The sequence below is a fragment of the Pleurodeles waltl genome, chromosome 1_2 (genome assembly GCF_031143425.1).
Source record: "Pleurodeles waltl isolate 20211129_DDA chromosome 1_2, aPleWal1.hap1.20221129, whole genome shotgun sequence".
Lineage (NCBI taxonomy): Eukaryota > Metazoa > Chordata > Amphibia > Caudata > Salamandridae > Pleurodeles > Pleurodeles waltl.
The window spans coordinates 38296102-38312606 of record NC_090437.1 but is presented as its reverse complement, the minus strand read 5'-3'; the positions used below and the strand labels follow the sequence as shown (position 1 = coordinate 38312606).

Sequence of the window (16505 nt, the reverse complement as noted above, 5' to 3'; positions counted from 1 at the left end):
GAAGCTACTTTCCTACAGGACCCATAAATGGTGGCCGCCATATCACAACTAGAGACAGAGTAGAAAACTATGACCCTAAAATCTCCAAAGGGATTATCCCCAAATATGAGGAAGATGATGACATCACCAAGTGGTTCACAGCCTATGAGAAGTCCTGTGTTTCCAGAAAATTCAAGAAAGAGTACCAGGGAACTCTCTTTTGAGAACTGTTCTCAGGAAATTGTAGGGATAGACTCCTCACTCTGAATGAAGCAGATGCAACCTCATATGAGCTCATGATGGCTACTCTGATTGAGGGATTTGGGTTGACTTCTGAGCAGTACACAATCAAATTCAGGGAGACTCGCTGAACACAGAGTCAGTCCTGGATTGAGTTTGGAGACTTCTCAGTGGAAACCTTAGGTGGTTGCTAGAAGATAACAATGTGCATAATTATGAGGGGCTTTACAATCTTGTGATGAAAGAGAATCTGTTGAGTAATTGTGTTAAAAAAAGTTACACCAGTACCTGGTAGACCTAGGTCCACTTTCCCCTGAAGAGTTGGAGAAGAAGGTGGAATAAAGACAATGGTGATCAAAACTTCCACTGGTGGGGGGGTTATGAGAGAGACCAAAGAGCCCCCACAAGGGAAAGAGGGTAACCAAAACAAGGAGTGTTCCAAAGACCCCCAAAATCCTTCACAGGAGGTTGGGCCTGACACTTTTCCCAGCCCAAAGGTGGGTACAAAGAGAAAATTGGGATCCCAAGTAGACTTGGTGCCATAACTACAAAACTAATAGACACTAAACTGGAGCTTCTAACTGCTCTACCAAAAAGAATGCCTGTAGTGCACCTGCAGTAAATGCATTGGCAAGTCTCCAGATGGGATTGCAAGTAGGCCCTGACCATGTCAGTGAGCACACTGATGCAACTTTGGTCTCAGAGGGTGGGGTAGATGTAGCTGCCCTGGCTGTCTGGCCCAGTAATATGGAAAAGTAGAGACAACATGGGATTGAAGTTGAAGCACCAAGAGACGCATGTGCCAGTGTCACCATAGTGACCGAGCAGCTAGTGTCCTCAGATCAGTATCTTCCTGGAGAGACATATACTATGCTCATTGCTGACAATCAGGCTAAGGTTCATCCAATGGCAATGGTGTCCTTAGAATGGGGAGGGGTTAGTGGCCAAAAGAAGGTGGTGGTTTCGCCCTCTGTACCTTGTCAGTGTCTGCTAGGGAATGATCTTGAGTTCTCAGCCTGGTCTGAGGTACCAAGAAAGACCCATGCAGCTATGCTGGGTTTCCCTGAATGGGACTGTGTGAAAAGAAGAGCACAAAGAAAGGTCCAGGGTGAAAAACTAGAGTTTGAGCCAGGAATCCCAAGCAAATGGGCAGGAGGTCTAGGGAACCAGCTTCCAAACAAGTCACAGAACAGGCTCTCTCCTCAAGGAGAAGATCTAACAGCACCAGAGGGAACTGAGCCTCAGGAGCCAAAGAGCTCTTCGCCATGGTTAAAGAGTTTGCCACACCCCAGTCGGATGCGGCAAACATCCCTCAGGACCTCTTCGACAGATTAGCCACCTTCTTTCATCGGAAAATGAAGGGCATCTACGATAGCTTCGGACCCCAAGACCTTCGGAGTCCACCATCAAGCTCTGCCACACTCAAATGCTCCATGGAGACAGCTACCTTCCTCGAGAACTGGAAGCACGTTGAGATCCGCCCGCTTCTGAAGAAACCCACAGCCGACCCCCTTGACCTCAAGAACTACCGTCCCATCTATCTGCTTGGCTTTCCCAGCCAAGGTCACCGAAAAATTGCACTGTTGTTTTTCCTAATTGACAAACTTTTGCTGCCACTGTAAGTCCCTAGTAATTGGTACCTCTGGTACCTAGGGCATGGTGAACCAAGGTAAGTCCCCTGAGGGCTACAGCACAGATTGTGCCTCCCTAAGGGACCCTCTCTCCTAAGTAGACACAGTACTGCCTTTGCAGGCTGCGTGTCTTGGTGCAGACCCAAAATAAAAATATGTCATAACATGGCACAGCCTGGGTGCCCTGTCCCCTAACACTGCATGCAATAAGTGTAAGTCACCCCTCTGCAGTGCTTCAAGCCCTAAAGGCACGGTGTGTTATATTACATGTGAGATCTTGCCTGCAGGAGCAGATATACCCATGCTACGCCTATGTTGATTCTCAGACATGTAGAACAGTGAGACCATTTTAAGCACGTGCTGGACACTGGTCATTACGGGTTCCCCAGTTACATGATGGCTTCATTGAAGATAGGGATGCTTGGTATCAAACATCTCAAATGAATAAACCCTCACTGAATCCAGTGATAGATTTTTTAATACATGCACTCAGAGGGCACCTTAGAGGTTCCCCTGTAAAGCCTACCAACTCCTAGCGTGAGCACTGGCTGGCCAAAACCAGTATAGCCACCTTAGGCTCCCTGAGGTAAGGGCCAAGTTCTCAAGGGCTCAGAACAAAGGCCCGCTCTGGGCAGAGGTGTGACCACCCCTCTCAGGCGGGGTGGGCCTCCCAGGGCTGGGAGATGCAAAGGCGTTGCCACCTTTGAAATGTGACCCAGGCCTCTCCAAATGGTGGAGGTTGACCCCCAGTTCCAGACCCCACTTTCGGCGGCAGGACTGGTGGGAAAATTAAGTAAATTAGGAGTGCCCACTTCATGGCAGTCCCACCCCTAAGGTGGACAAGCTGAAGTGGACACCACTTTTTAAATTCCTTCATCTTGCATGGACGGAATTAGGTAAATAGGCTTAGAGCTATGCCACTTCCCAAAGGATGTGGACATAGAAAGGGTATAGTAGTCACCCTAAAGGTGAGTAGCCCATCGGCTTCCACCTGGCACACCCTGTAACACCCCTAAATTCAGTATTTAGGAGGGGCACACCCGAACCCTAGAATAAGATTCCTGCAACTTAAGAAGAACTGGACCTGTCACCAGCAGAGAAGATTGAAGACACCCACTGACTTGGCTCCAGCCTCCTCCAAGGCCTTGGGAGGACTTCTCTGCCTTTGATTAAAAATGTTTTTTAAAAAAACTTCTTTGGGCAGCATACCTGTCCAGAAGAAACCATCTTTGAAGAAGAGGAATCCTGCCTGAGGAACCGTGAAACCCGACAACATAAGTGACTGCTGCACCTGACGCCCCTGGCCGGAGTCCAAGTGGCCCACCCATACAGTGAAGGTTCCCCGGCACTTCTGACCAAGAGTCCACCGTAGGCTGACCCCTGCTGGATTCCCCAACGATGCCTGCAGCCTAAATCTGAGGGATCCCTCAGACGCGACCTACTTGGTGAGCTGATTCTGACATCTAAAGACACCCCTGCACCTGGAGTACCTGGGCCTTGGGGAGATGAACCAACGCTGTCCCTACAACCCCTGGCCTCTCATCTTAACTGGGCAGCTGTGGGTTGACCTCTCCCGACGTTCTGGCCAGAGCCTGCATCCTTTTTCTGGACGCCAACTCCTCATTAGAAATGCATTTGGCGCCTGACGCTGTGTTGGCACTATTCATACGGCCGCCCCATAGCTACTGAGGGTGTAATTATAGTGCTGTCTTTTGGACCCCCTTGTACTTACCTCAACTCCACGAGCTCGACAACCTACTGAAGTTACATAGTGTATTCCTGTGAGAAATGAAACCTCATTGATCCTCGTGGACCAATGCCCGAATGTAGGCTAAGAGTCTAGTGGCCAAGATTTTGCTGAGAATCTTTCCGTCCACATTATTCGTAGATAAGCGGCAGCATGAAGAGACCTCGCTGGATTCTTTACCTGGCTTGGACATTAAGACTATAATAGCTTCTCTCATCGAATATGGTAAAATCCCTCTCCGCAGGGTTTCCTGGTAAACCAGTAATTATCGATCTACAAGGCTGTTGGCATGTTTTTGATAAAACTCGGCTGGTAGGCAGTCACTCCCCTGGGCTTTTGAGGTGCGAAAGGTGCGGATCGTGGCAACAATCTCTTCTTTAGTGATTGGCGCATCCAGTGACTTCCTGTGCTCTGCTGGTAGGCAGGTCTTTGGTAGGCCTGTTGAGTACGTCTCTAGCTCACACAAACTGGGAGGGTGCAATTGTGAGTAGACCTTAGATAAGTGGGCAGCAAAGACCTCTGGGATCCCTTATTGCAATGACACCATCCAGCCAAATGCATCTCTAGCCCCCACCATGTGCTGTCACGAGTTTCATTATTGATTAACTGAGCGAGCATTCTGCTTGCCCTGTCGCCCCCTGTCGCCCTCTACAAATAGGCATTACCTGTGTGTGTTGCACAAGAATCTATCAAGCTTATCCCACCTATCCAGTAACTCCTTCTCAGCCTGTGGAAGTTGTTGAATCCCTCAGTCCCAAAATGGTGGCATGTGTTGTGGAATGTTCATCTCTGAACTGTTGTAATTCCTGTAAACCAGTGACACATTTATGTCAAAAAGTGTTTATGCCGCCACTGCGCCAGGACCATCAGGATCTTGAACATACATAGGGATGCCGAACACGAATTTCATATGGGGTACGACCTCTTTATAAAAAAAAAAATCTGGTAAACAGATTATTTAGTGCTTTCTGTACTCCATACAAGTGATAGATCCAGCTGCAACTAGAACCTAGTACTCTAGCTGTTAAAGATTGCTTTGTCTGTTTTTTGTCTGTCCACAGCCATATTTCCCTCTGGATGGTATAGAGAAGAAAAATGCACCGCAACACCCATTGTTCTCATGGCATCTTTGTAAGCCCTAGAGGCAAATGCAATGTCCTGGTACGCGTGGAATGCATCGACTGCATATTACCCGATGAAGACTTGCAAACCATTGGTGACAGAGCAAACGTGAGCCGATCGTTGTGGCCACACCCATAGGAATCTGCAGCAAAAGTCTGCTGCTAGTAGAATGTATTTGTATGCACCATCTGAATTTAGGGCACCTCACCCTGGTCTAGATACACACATTGCATAGGCTTGTTTGATATTAAGAGGGGTGTCCGTGGTGGGCATCTGATGGTGGAAGCTTTTACTTGTTGACAGATGCCACAACTAAGGACATACTGTTGGGCCTGTTCATATAGACCGTGCCACCAGTAGCTTTTTTGTAGAAGGGAAGTGGTAGCCGCCATACCTGCATGAGCACAAACAACATTCTCATGAGCTGCTTTGATCAGTTCTAGTCTACAATCTTGATAGGGGATCACACGGTCACCTATCCCTGGTATTTTTACCAAGGGAATGTTTTGGGTACTAAAGTGGTAGGAATATTTTGTGTATGCTTTTGGGAAAGGCTTGCTGTTAGCCAAAGCACTTATACTAGCCAGAATTTCATCAATCACCCTTGTATGGGAACTAGTTATAGTGGCTACAGCTGTCGTAAGAACTGCAGATGTGGCATCTTCATCAGCCAATGAATTCCCTACAATGTTGTGCAGTGCTTTAAAGAACACTTATACTTAGGGTGCCTCAATCGGTTCAGAGAGTCAAAAGAAAACACCATAAAGCCAAATTATTGTGGGGAAAAGTGGCTGAGTTTAAGGACAACATTGGCCTTTGGAGACCAAAACATCGACAATGGTTCCTCTCCAACTACGATCACCGCTCCATATGGTTGGATAGTCCATTGTTGTAAAGCTTGAAGAGAAGGACATTGACCTTTTTGGTCTAACGTGCTTAGGAGCACTGTCCACTTCCCCAGATCGTTAGGATCTACTGAATGTGAAAGAGGAAATGTCAGTGATGTATTGGAATTGTTGGCGCTGGCCGTGCTCTGCGAGCCCAAAAACAGATGTTGCAATTATTGTATGTATGAAAACTGAGTCATTTTTTATTTTTATTTATACAATACACTACGCATGGATTTGTGTATGTATGTATGTATGACTGTGTCATGGAAGACTATTTTTGATATGGTTCTGGTTGGATATTTATGTTGACCAACACTTAACGTTATAAAAAACTTCATAGAAATAATTCCCCTTGTAACACTGTCTTATATATATATATATATATATATATATATATATATATATATATATATATATATATATATATATATATATATATATATATATATATATAATATACTCGATGGCACCCAGAATTGTCCGGATCACCAGATTGGTCAGTTTATAATGATCTGAGAATTTGTGTATGTTGTGGTGTCCAGTGTTAGCTTGACAAATCTGGACAAATTAAATCATAGTCATTTTATGCGTTGCTCATAGTCCAGAATGCTGCAGTTTTTTAAGGTATTTGGTGGTTCTAATTGTGCACACTTCTACAGGAAGTGTGGTGCCAAACTCTTCTCCCTATTTGAAAGCTCGTATCTCAGAAAAAGAACACTGAGAATTTGTAGCCTGGCCCGATGTGTGTTGAGGTTGTTGTCCATCAGATTGATGTCATCTACATAGGACAATGCCTCACGATCAGTATCATGTAATATTGATGTCACAGGGGATGACAATAATCCTGGACTTTTCTTATACCTTTAGGGGCGTCGGCAAAAACAGAAAGCTGGGCGCATAATGCAGAAGAAGCACTTAAGTGTCTACTTTCAGGTGTTAGATTTTGGCAGAAAAACCCGTTAGAAATGTCCAGGATTGTTTTGTATTTTTTTATGGGCATTGTACATTAGGGCTGTGCTATGCAGGTTTTGAGTGGCAGATGTGCCAGTGTGACTGTTTAAATGTCTGTAATCCAGGACTATTCTTTAGGAATGGTCCGGCTTAGCTACAGGAAGCAAAGGGTTGTTCATGGCTGATATACTGGGCTAAGTTACTCCCTGGTACTCTCAATTGTTACAGGATTTCTCTCAAAGAGGTTTTTTCATCATGTTTTATTGGGTATTGAAGTTGTACTTGTGGGCTAGACCGTATAGGTGTAACGTGATAATGAGAGTCCCTATCCCAGCCCACGTGGTTGCAGTACAGCTCTGCTGCGTATGCTCGAGCCCATCCGCAGCATAGTCTTCCTTTACTGGATCTGGAACTAGGACTGAAGAATGTGGCAAAATTACATCTTCTCCTTGTGGGAGCTTTCTGACAAACTCAGGTGGCCAAGCTTTTTCTGCAAGAAGAATTTCATAGCTGAGTGTTAATTTTTCCCCAGAAAATTACTTTATTAGTGCGCAATAATCTCCCCTCAATTTGAATACATGCCCGTCTGGGGTTTTGACTTCTACATAGCCATTAGTTGCTGTCTCCTCCAGAAACTCTTGAACTATTATGACCTCTGCAGCAATGTTTAGCAGAGTCACTACCCACGTCTTGTTCAGTAAAATCCTCAACATGTATGGCATATTGAGACGAAATCCCTGCAACCTTCTTTTTAAATTTAGGTTTTTTGTTGAGGAAGTTTTGCTTCCTTTTTTAATGTGACGTCTGATGAGCATTGAGAGTCCTCCTTTAGTTTCATGTACTCATCTTTTCTGCGTTCTGACTGCCCACCTATATCGGTCGTTTGTCAGATGAGTCCTGAAAGGAACGAGAAGGGCATCTATCAGTGTACCGATACCTGTCATACAGTTTCAGTATATCGTGATTTCTTAAATTATGGCATTTATCTAAGCTCTCTGACTGCAGAGATTCTTCTCGTTGTTTTACTTTATCTTTATTATATTTTTGTTTTTCACAGCGTTTTTTTAAAAGCCTTCTGCTTTTGCTTGGTACTATCCTTTTCATAATTACCTTTAAGTTGTGGCTTATATTATCTGTCTCCCAGATTATCCAGATCTATACTAGTATACGTTGCAGAGATAATTTTTGGCTGTTCACGCTCCTGATCTATTTGAGGAACGTCTTTGAACCGCTGGTGTAGTACCAGTGCTCCTGCTTCTCCTTTAAAAGTTCCTAAAATAATTGAGGATTCTGTGAGAAAATTTCCCATTCATTTTATCCCCAAATCCAGGACCGGGTCAGTCCCTTGCTAATCTTGTATTTGTTTTAACACCTCTGGAAGACTCAACAGAGTTGGTGTACTATACGTTGTGGTATATACTGCAGCAAATACCGTGCCTAGTGGCACAGTTATCTATGAAGGGAACTATCCCAAATGGGAAGCATATTGTGAGAAGTATTTGTTTATCTTGGGGTCCCATACGGGCAAACACTGCTTCCAACTGATTTGTTTTTTGTGCAATCCAGAACAGAGTTTCTTCTCGCCTGATGGGAACCTTACCCATAATTGCGTTATAGTTACTGGGTTCATGTGTGGTGTCACCAATTGTTGGATGGCTGGTGCCCTCGCTGTGGCAGTATTCAGAGTTCGCATTTCAAATTTTGTAAAGTGTCTGTATAAAAATACTAAGTTATTGCAATAGGGACGTAAATCTGCTACCTGCAGTCTTTGTACATTTGGATATGGTGTATATGTAGCCAATACTGGCAGTGTTGGCCCCTTTATTGCTGAGGGGGCGAAATCTAACGTGTTGAACTATGTGTGGGACGGCGCCTTGAAACCAGTTTTGGTGTCCTTGGTATGAATTTTTAAATAATTACAAGCTCTCTATGGTGCAGATGCGTTCGCTGTAGTGTATGTGTGAAAAATGTTTGTATTGGCATCAACTACAGGAATATTGACCCATGAATAAAAGATTTCTGTTTTGTACGCATTTTGGGCTTCTACCAGAAATGTAACATCTCTACCCCCATTAGGAAGCCCATTAGCAAGTAAATAGTTTGTGAGTGCTTGTCTACAATTCACTGGAGTTACTGCTGGTTGTACCATTTTGGGTTTGAGTTCAGAGGAGAAACACCAAATGGGGTATCTTTTTAAGGTTCATGTTTGAACAGCCTACAACTAGTAGAGGTACTACCTATATAGCTGAGGATGATTTGTCTGTTACACCACAGACTTCTCCATATGAAAAGGCGATTAGGGCACTTTTGACATGGGACAGAGAATTACTCAGGAAATCCGTTAAATAAGTACTGAACCTTAATACGTTGGTGGCGTCACATAATGCGGTCCCTATTTTGGTAATAAAACTGCATGTTTGATGGCAGCACCACCGAGTGTGCAACCCATGCCACCTGTTGGTCTAACTCTTGGCTAGCTTGCAGTGCCTCACCCAAACCTCTAAATCTACCATGGTGAAAGGTGATTTGTGGCAACCTGAACCAGACACTCTGACCCCTCACGAAAGTCATGGCAACAGATCATACCCCTTACACTCGGCTACTTAGTCTCTCACGCATGCCAAGGCATATAACAAGATGAAAACTGGATTTCAGTGTATTTATGGAAGCAATTGCACCCTGCTGACAAAAAATGTGCTCTGGTAATAAGGCAGATAAAACAGAGCAAAATAATCAACATTACAGCCAAACCTGTGTGAGTCGAGAGAGTCGAGAGATTCCTAACAAACCACTAAGTATAGATCTGAGAGCATAGTGGTTGTAAGCCTTCTACCTGGCCCGACATTAGGGAGTAGCCCTAGACCCATATCTGAATAGAATATTAGGGGGGTGTCTGCTGTCTGGATGGCAGTCCTCTCAGGAAGCTGAAGAGTCAGCACCAGGATCAGCAAAGCTGTCTGTCGCATGGGACACGTCACAGGACAGTCATGAACGGAATGCCGTCCACCCTTCTTGGGTCTATGTGTTGTTTATGTACTAACTCATACAGAATTCACACAACCTGCCAGATGGCACGATGTGTCATGTTGATAGGAACTGGCTCCAGGGCCTGGTGCAAAACAAGTTAGTATGTCATGTACAGTACATGACAGCCTAGGACAAGGCAGAGTTTGCGTTGTACTGCAGCTGATAAAGTGTGCAGCATGTAGTCTGTTGTCTTAGAAAGACGCAGCTGATTAAAATACAAAAACAATAAGCTAAAAGCAAGCTGTGATAGGAATATGAAAATAAATAAAATGTGTATGAATGTATCAGGCACAAGCCGTACAACTAGACTAAAATATGAATGTCTAACCCAGGCAGTAAAAGGCCACTACAACAACTGTGCATCCCTTCTCTTGCCAGAGCCCTCAAAAGCCGTCCTGGGACGTGTATCATACTACAAACAGCTATGCAGATCCTAGCACCGACTATGCAGCTTCCCTCGAGGATTGCCATCCAGACAACAGGCAGGCCCTTGCTATCACACTTGGGTGTAGGGTTGGGGTTACTCTTTAGATTAGGACAGGCAGAAGTTATAACCACAATGCTGTCAGATAGAGACATATTGTTTCAGCATGACTCTTTATACTTTCTAGAATCATACAAAATAGTGTGATTGTTCATCTTCGTTGGTTGTAATGAGGATTACTGTACTATGTTTCATTTGCCTTATTGTTGTAGCTCATGCTTTATACTCTGCATTTGCTTCAACAAATGCATTAAAATCTAGTTTGTATCTTGTATCCTGCCTTGACATGTGTGGGTCACTGAGTAACTAGTGAAAGAGGTATGATCTTTTCCACAACTTCCCTGGGGATTCAGAGTGTCATGTTTAGGTTGCCACAAATCACCACTGCCCTGATTGAGGTGGGTGAGGTACTGTGGGCTCACTAGGAGTTAGGCTGACAGTTTCCAAATGATGTGGAGTTGAATTTAGTCACCCACACTCAATGGTGCTGCCACCCTAAACATGGAGTTTTATTAACAAAGTAAGTACTGCACAACACAATAGGACCCACTGAATCCTCTTATTAGCTGGCCTTGTCACGAGTCAGCTAGTAAGAGAAAGATCTTCCCTACTTCTTAAAGAGTGTGGTGTGTACAGTGAGACATGTTGACCTCACCACACTTGGTGACAAGGCATCAATGATAAACAGTTTTGGGGCTTAAACCGGAAGTCCCCAGGGCTGACTGTTATAGGCAATACTCCTCCTTGTCATAAGGGGGAGGACCATCTTACTGGTCTTTGCTGTGCTGATGAGATTGCTATATCCAGGTCTATGAAATCTTTAACCAGGCAAAGCTTGCCTCGGGCTGCTCGGCATATGAGCATTAGCACATGTTAAGTGCTTGGCTGCCTGATATTGTGGTTGTTTGTGGCCCTTGTCCATCCTTACAGACACATATGCTTTGGAAAGGGGGGTGGTGGAGCCCCGGTGCCCATGACGAGCCTCCTCTGCTTGAATGATAACCAATTCAGTAGTGGCTGATTAACCTACAGCACAGTAAAATTTCGAGGAAGTTCCCCATCAAAAACACATTTAAGAATGAATAGACTAGATAGGCGTGAAATGTCTTTCAGATCAAAGAGCAAAATTGTTGTTTTTAACCTTTGAATTTGTCTGTTTTATTTTGCCTTCCTGGTTTTTTCTCATGTTCCTTTTTCAGAACTGTTTAATTTCTAATTTAATATTGTAATGTTATTTTTGTACACAATGGGCAGCACTCTTCCCAAATTCCAATAAAAAATGTGAATTAATGTTTAAAATGGACTTGAAAACAAGTAATGTCTGCTTTACATCGATGAATGACTTAAACTATTGCATTTTTAGAAAAGCAAGTAAACAAAAATCAAGCTGCTGGTGGCTCACAGCAAAGAGAGTTGGAAATGAAGCATGTAATGTCACCACTCCAAGACAACAGTAAAGAAAGCCCAGTCCTCAAGTCACAACTGTCTCAAGATGACAAAGAAGCTCCTCCCTCTCTTTCTAAAAGAGGACGCACACTGAAACCTGCATCAGCTTGGTGGGCAGTAAATCCAGATCAGGATTTGTTATCGTATCCAGCTAAGGCAAAGAGAATGGTGTCAAGAAAATTCTCTGAGCATTTCTCAAAAAGTAAGCTGTTAATGTTTTTAATCTGTAAATGTTGTTAAATGGCTATTTCTCCTGGGATAAGGGTAGTTCTCTCATAAGAGTCTGATACCTAAATGTTATTGTCTTCCTGGTTATCCCAGACTTCTCATTTTGTTGACAATATCTAAAGATATAAAAGGGAACTGTAGCATCAAGCTAGCTGTAAACTTAAAACAAAACTGACAATGGCCCTCATTACAACATTGGCGGTAAAAGCCGCTTACCGCCGTGCAGAAGACCGCCAACACACCGCCGCGGAAAACCGCCACAGCTATTATGACCCACATTTCGGAATCCGCCAAAATTCAGACACCCACACAAGTCCGCCACACCAAAGGTCAGTGATAAACTGGCGAAAACAAAACCTCCACCGTCACGCCAACAGAAATACGCCCACAATATCACAACACACGAATCCACGCGGCGGTCTTTCAACCACGGTATTCAATTGGCTGTACACACCGCTGCGCTCAAAGTACACACACATTTACAAAACACAGCCACATTCGACAATTCAAAATACACTCACCTGATACACATACACACACAACTCCCACACACCCATTACAATATATAAAACACACCCACATCACCCACAAACCCCTACGACAAAATTTCACGAACGAAGGCCAGAGAGACACCACCAGCAAGAACAACCGCATCCACAGGCACACAACACCATCACCCACAGAACTTCCACGCACCTCACACAACACCCCACTACATATCAGCACACTTATCACCACACAATCCACCCCACACATCACCTACACCACTCCATGGCATGGCAAAGACACCCGAGGTTCACGGAGGAGGAGCTCAGGGTCATGGTGGAGGAAATCGTCCGGGTAGAGCCACAGCTATTCGGATAACAGGTGCAGCACACCTCCATTGCAAGGAAGATGGAGCTATGGCGAAGAATAGTGGACAGGGTCAACGCAGTGGGACAGCACCCAAGAAATCGAGAGGACATCAGGAAGAGGTCGAACGACCTACGGGGGAAGGTGCATTCTGTGGTCTCAAGACACCACCAGGCGGTTCATCGGACTGGCGGCGGACCCCCACCTCCTCACCCACAACTAACAACATGGGAGGTGCAGGTCTTGGCGGTTCTGCATCCAGAGGGCCTCTCAGAAGTAGGCGGAGGAATGGACTCTGGTAAGTCAAATCTTAACTATTCCATCCCCCACCATACCTGCATGCTATCACATACCCCCGCCCTCACCCCCAGCACCCCAACTCCTCACATATGTCCCAACATCACAAACCACCCATCCCATCACCAAGCCCTGCATGCAAAAACAGAGCATGAACACCCATCACTAAAGCATGCACACTGCACATACCATACAACCCCCTAAACCACCATCACACAAGCTCCCACACAGGAATGCAAGCACTGGGGTACAAACTCCCTCACCCATTGCACACCATGACACATACAGATGTAAGAACCATCCTTTTATACCCCTGCAGGACCCCTACCCAACGTCACCGGACAGGAGGGTCCACACATGTCCACACCACCAACAGAAAAGGACCACAGTGATGACAGCACCTCTGTCCAACTGGATCTAGATGACCAGCCCGGCCCGTCGGGGACCTCACACTGGCACAGGCCATCACAGACCTTCCCCCCTCTGGAAACACCAGCATAGCACCCACCCAGCGGGCCCATACCTCCGTCCCCAGGACACGTCAATCAGCTGTGTGTCCACCACTACAGGGAACCCAGGCTAACCCACCACCCCAACAACAACAGGGACCTGGGGCAGTGGTAGTGGGCACACAGTCGAGGGGATGGAGGCCCAGGAACACAGGGGAACTGGGAGGGCTGCTGTGCGACAGGGGGCGGACAGGACAAAGGGAACCCACTCTCCACGAGGCCCTCTCCTCCATCATGGGAGTTTACCACCACTCCCAGGAGACGATGGCAACAATACTGGCCAAGTTTCAGGAGACCCAGCACCTGCAGGAGGAACAGTTTATGGGCTTCAGGGAGGAACTCAGAACCATCAGCTCCACCCTGGGCACCATCGTAGGGGTGCTGAAGGAACTCGTGAACACCAGGAGGGACACTGTGGCACTGCAAGGGGCCCCTGACACTAGCATGGACGATGAACTGCCCACCACCTCCGCCGGCGCTAGGGGACAGGGCGCTCCGCCACAGGACCACCACACTAGCACTCCACCCCCTGCAGAGGGAGAACCACCCCGCAAACGGTCCCTGAGATCCAGGACAAAGACAGAGCACGATGCCAAGACCCCCGCCAAGAAATGAGACCACCCTGTTTGTCATCCTACTGTCCCACTTTATCACCCTGTCCATACTTAAACTGCCCAACCTCCACTTCCTGTGCCCATTTCGGCAATGCACCTGTGAGACTAATAGACTGGACTCTGCCATGGACATTTCTCCGCCATCACCCCTCACCATTTCACTACCCCCTCCAATATTGAGCACTTAAATAAATACACTTAAAACGCAAATAATCTGCAGTCTGTCTGTTACTTCGAAATAGTGTATTAGCAATTACAGTGACAAAATGCTCTTTCAATTGTAATGTCAACGTACCTATGTCACACAGCTCAAGTCCATGAGGAATGAAAGCAGATGTCACACAGTGGGACCCACATCTGTGAAATCGTAAGGGAAAGTGACAACTCAGTGACCATACACTGGGTGAAAACGACAGACAGTAGAGAGGTAGTAGTGTTTAAGTACATGTAGTAGGCAGGTCTGTACTCTTACCTGTGTCTCACTGGAAATATTGCTGGATCACTGAGTCCCTGTTGTTCATGTCTTCTTCCTCTGCTTCCCCGTCTTTACTATCCACAGGCTCCACAGCTGCAACAACACCGCCATCTGGACCATCCTCCTGCAGAAAAGGCACCAGTCGTCGCAATGCCAAGTTATGAAGCATACAGCAGGCCACGATGATCTGGCACACCTTCTTTGGTGAGTAGAATAGGGATCCACCTGTCATATGGAGCCACCGGAACCTGGCCTTCAGGAGGCCGAAGGTCCGCACGATCTCCCTCCTAGTTCGCCCATGGGCTCATTGTAGCGTTGCTCTGCCCTTGTCCTGGGATTCCTCACTGGGGTCAGTAGCCATGACAGGTTGGGGTAACCAGAGTCACCTGCAAAATGGCGAGGGACAAATGTTAGACACACACTAACCTGGAGGGATAACCCCAGATCCAGACAACCATTCCCACTGACTTGCTTCCAGGTGCTCACCTAATAGCCACACACATTGCCTCTGGAGTTGACCCATCACATAAGGGATGCTGCTATTCCGCAGGATGTAGGCCTCATGCACAGAGCCAGGGAACTTTGCATTCACATAGGAGATGTACTGGTCTGCCAAACATACCATCTGTACATTCATAGAATGATAACTCTTCCGGTTTCTGTACACATGTTCACTCCTGTGGGGGGGGGGGACCAAAGCCACATGTGTCCCATCAATGGCACATATAATGTTGGGGAAATGTCCCAGGGCATAGAAATCACCTTTCACTGTAGGCAAATCCTCCACCTGAGGGAACACGATGTAGCTCCGCATGTGTTTCAGAAGGGCAGACAACACTCTGGACAATACGTTGGAAAACATAGACTGGGACATCCCTGATGCTATGGCCACTGTTGTTTGAAATGACCCACTTGCTAGGAAATGGAGCACTGACAGCACCTGCACTTGAAGGGGGATTCCTGTGGGATGGCGTATTGCTGACATCAGGTCTGGCTCCAACTGGGTACACAGTTCTTGGATTGTGGCACGGTCAAGCCTGTATGTGATTATGACATGTCGCTCCTCCATTGTCGACACGTTCACCAACGGTCGGTACACCGGAGGATGCCGCCATCTCCTCGCATGTCCCAGCTGACGGTGCCTATGAAGGACAACAGCGAGCACAGAGTCAAACAACTCAGAGGTACGTACCCACAGTTTACACAGAACACCAATCATACGCAAAAGGTGGCCTGTATGTGTGTTGAGTCTAGGCCTAGGTATGTGTGACGCAGTTGGAAATTAAGCCATGTCGGCCACTGAAATGGCTGCTGCCTGACCTCTAAAGTGGGACAATGGGATGTGAGGTAACTGCGCTGGCGTTGTACACCGTCGCGGTAGGCGGTCGAAGACCCCGGCGCAATGCTGCATTGGTTAACATTGGATCCTATGGGTCCCAGGAGCCAATGAGGATGTGCGCCGGCAGTGACGGTACGCACCGCCGTGGACGTGTCCGCCATTTTCTATCTGTTCAATCACTCGATACCTGATCTTCGACAGGAGAGGACCTACACTGCAAGTGCTGCTGTGACCTCGGTCTGGAAGAGATAATGGCTCGAGTGTCTGGGGCAAGGGCCCCTGCCTTCACATCGGAGGAGTTGGAGAAGCTCGTGGATGGGGTCCTCCCCCAGTACACGCTACTCTACGGTCCTCTCGATAAACAGGTAAATACACTGTGAGCTTGCTGTATGAGCTATGACTGTGCGGAGTGGGGTGGATGAAAGATTGGGGGGGGGGGGTGGAGATTGAGGCGTGCATGAAACGACAGTGAGTGCATGTGCATCATGGCAAGGGTAGGGATGGGGGCCAATCACTTTGACGGTGCAGTTGGTAATAACTACTCTTTTTCCCCTGTACATTTCATGTAGGTCAGCGCCCACCAGAAAAAAGATAGTTGCCGTGCCATCGCCAAGGACGTACGGACCCTGGGGGTCTACCACAGACGGAGCACCCACTGCCGAAAAAGATGGGAG

The 16505-nt window shown here is 46.5% G+C and overlaps 1 protein-coding gene across 3 annotated transcripts in view; it reads left to right on the top strand.

Moving 5' to 3' along the window:
• The window catches only part of CENPC (centromere protein C), a 904489-nt gene that overhangs the window by 353868 nt on the left and 534116 nt on the right, over window positions 1-16505 (top strand). For all 3 annotated transcript variants that reach the window (XM_069235766.1, XM_069235758.1, XM_069235777.1), the window contains exon 15: window positions 11435-11719. In XM_069235766.1, coding sequence (XP_069091867.1) covers window positions 11435-11719 — 285 coding nt within the window. The remainder of the gene's footprint in view (window positions 1-11434; window positions 11720-16505) is intronic.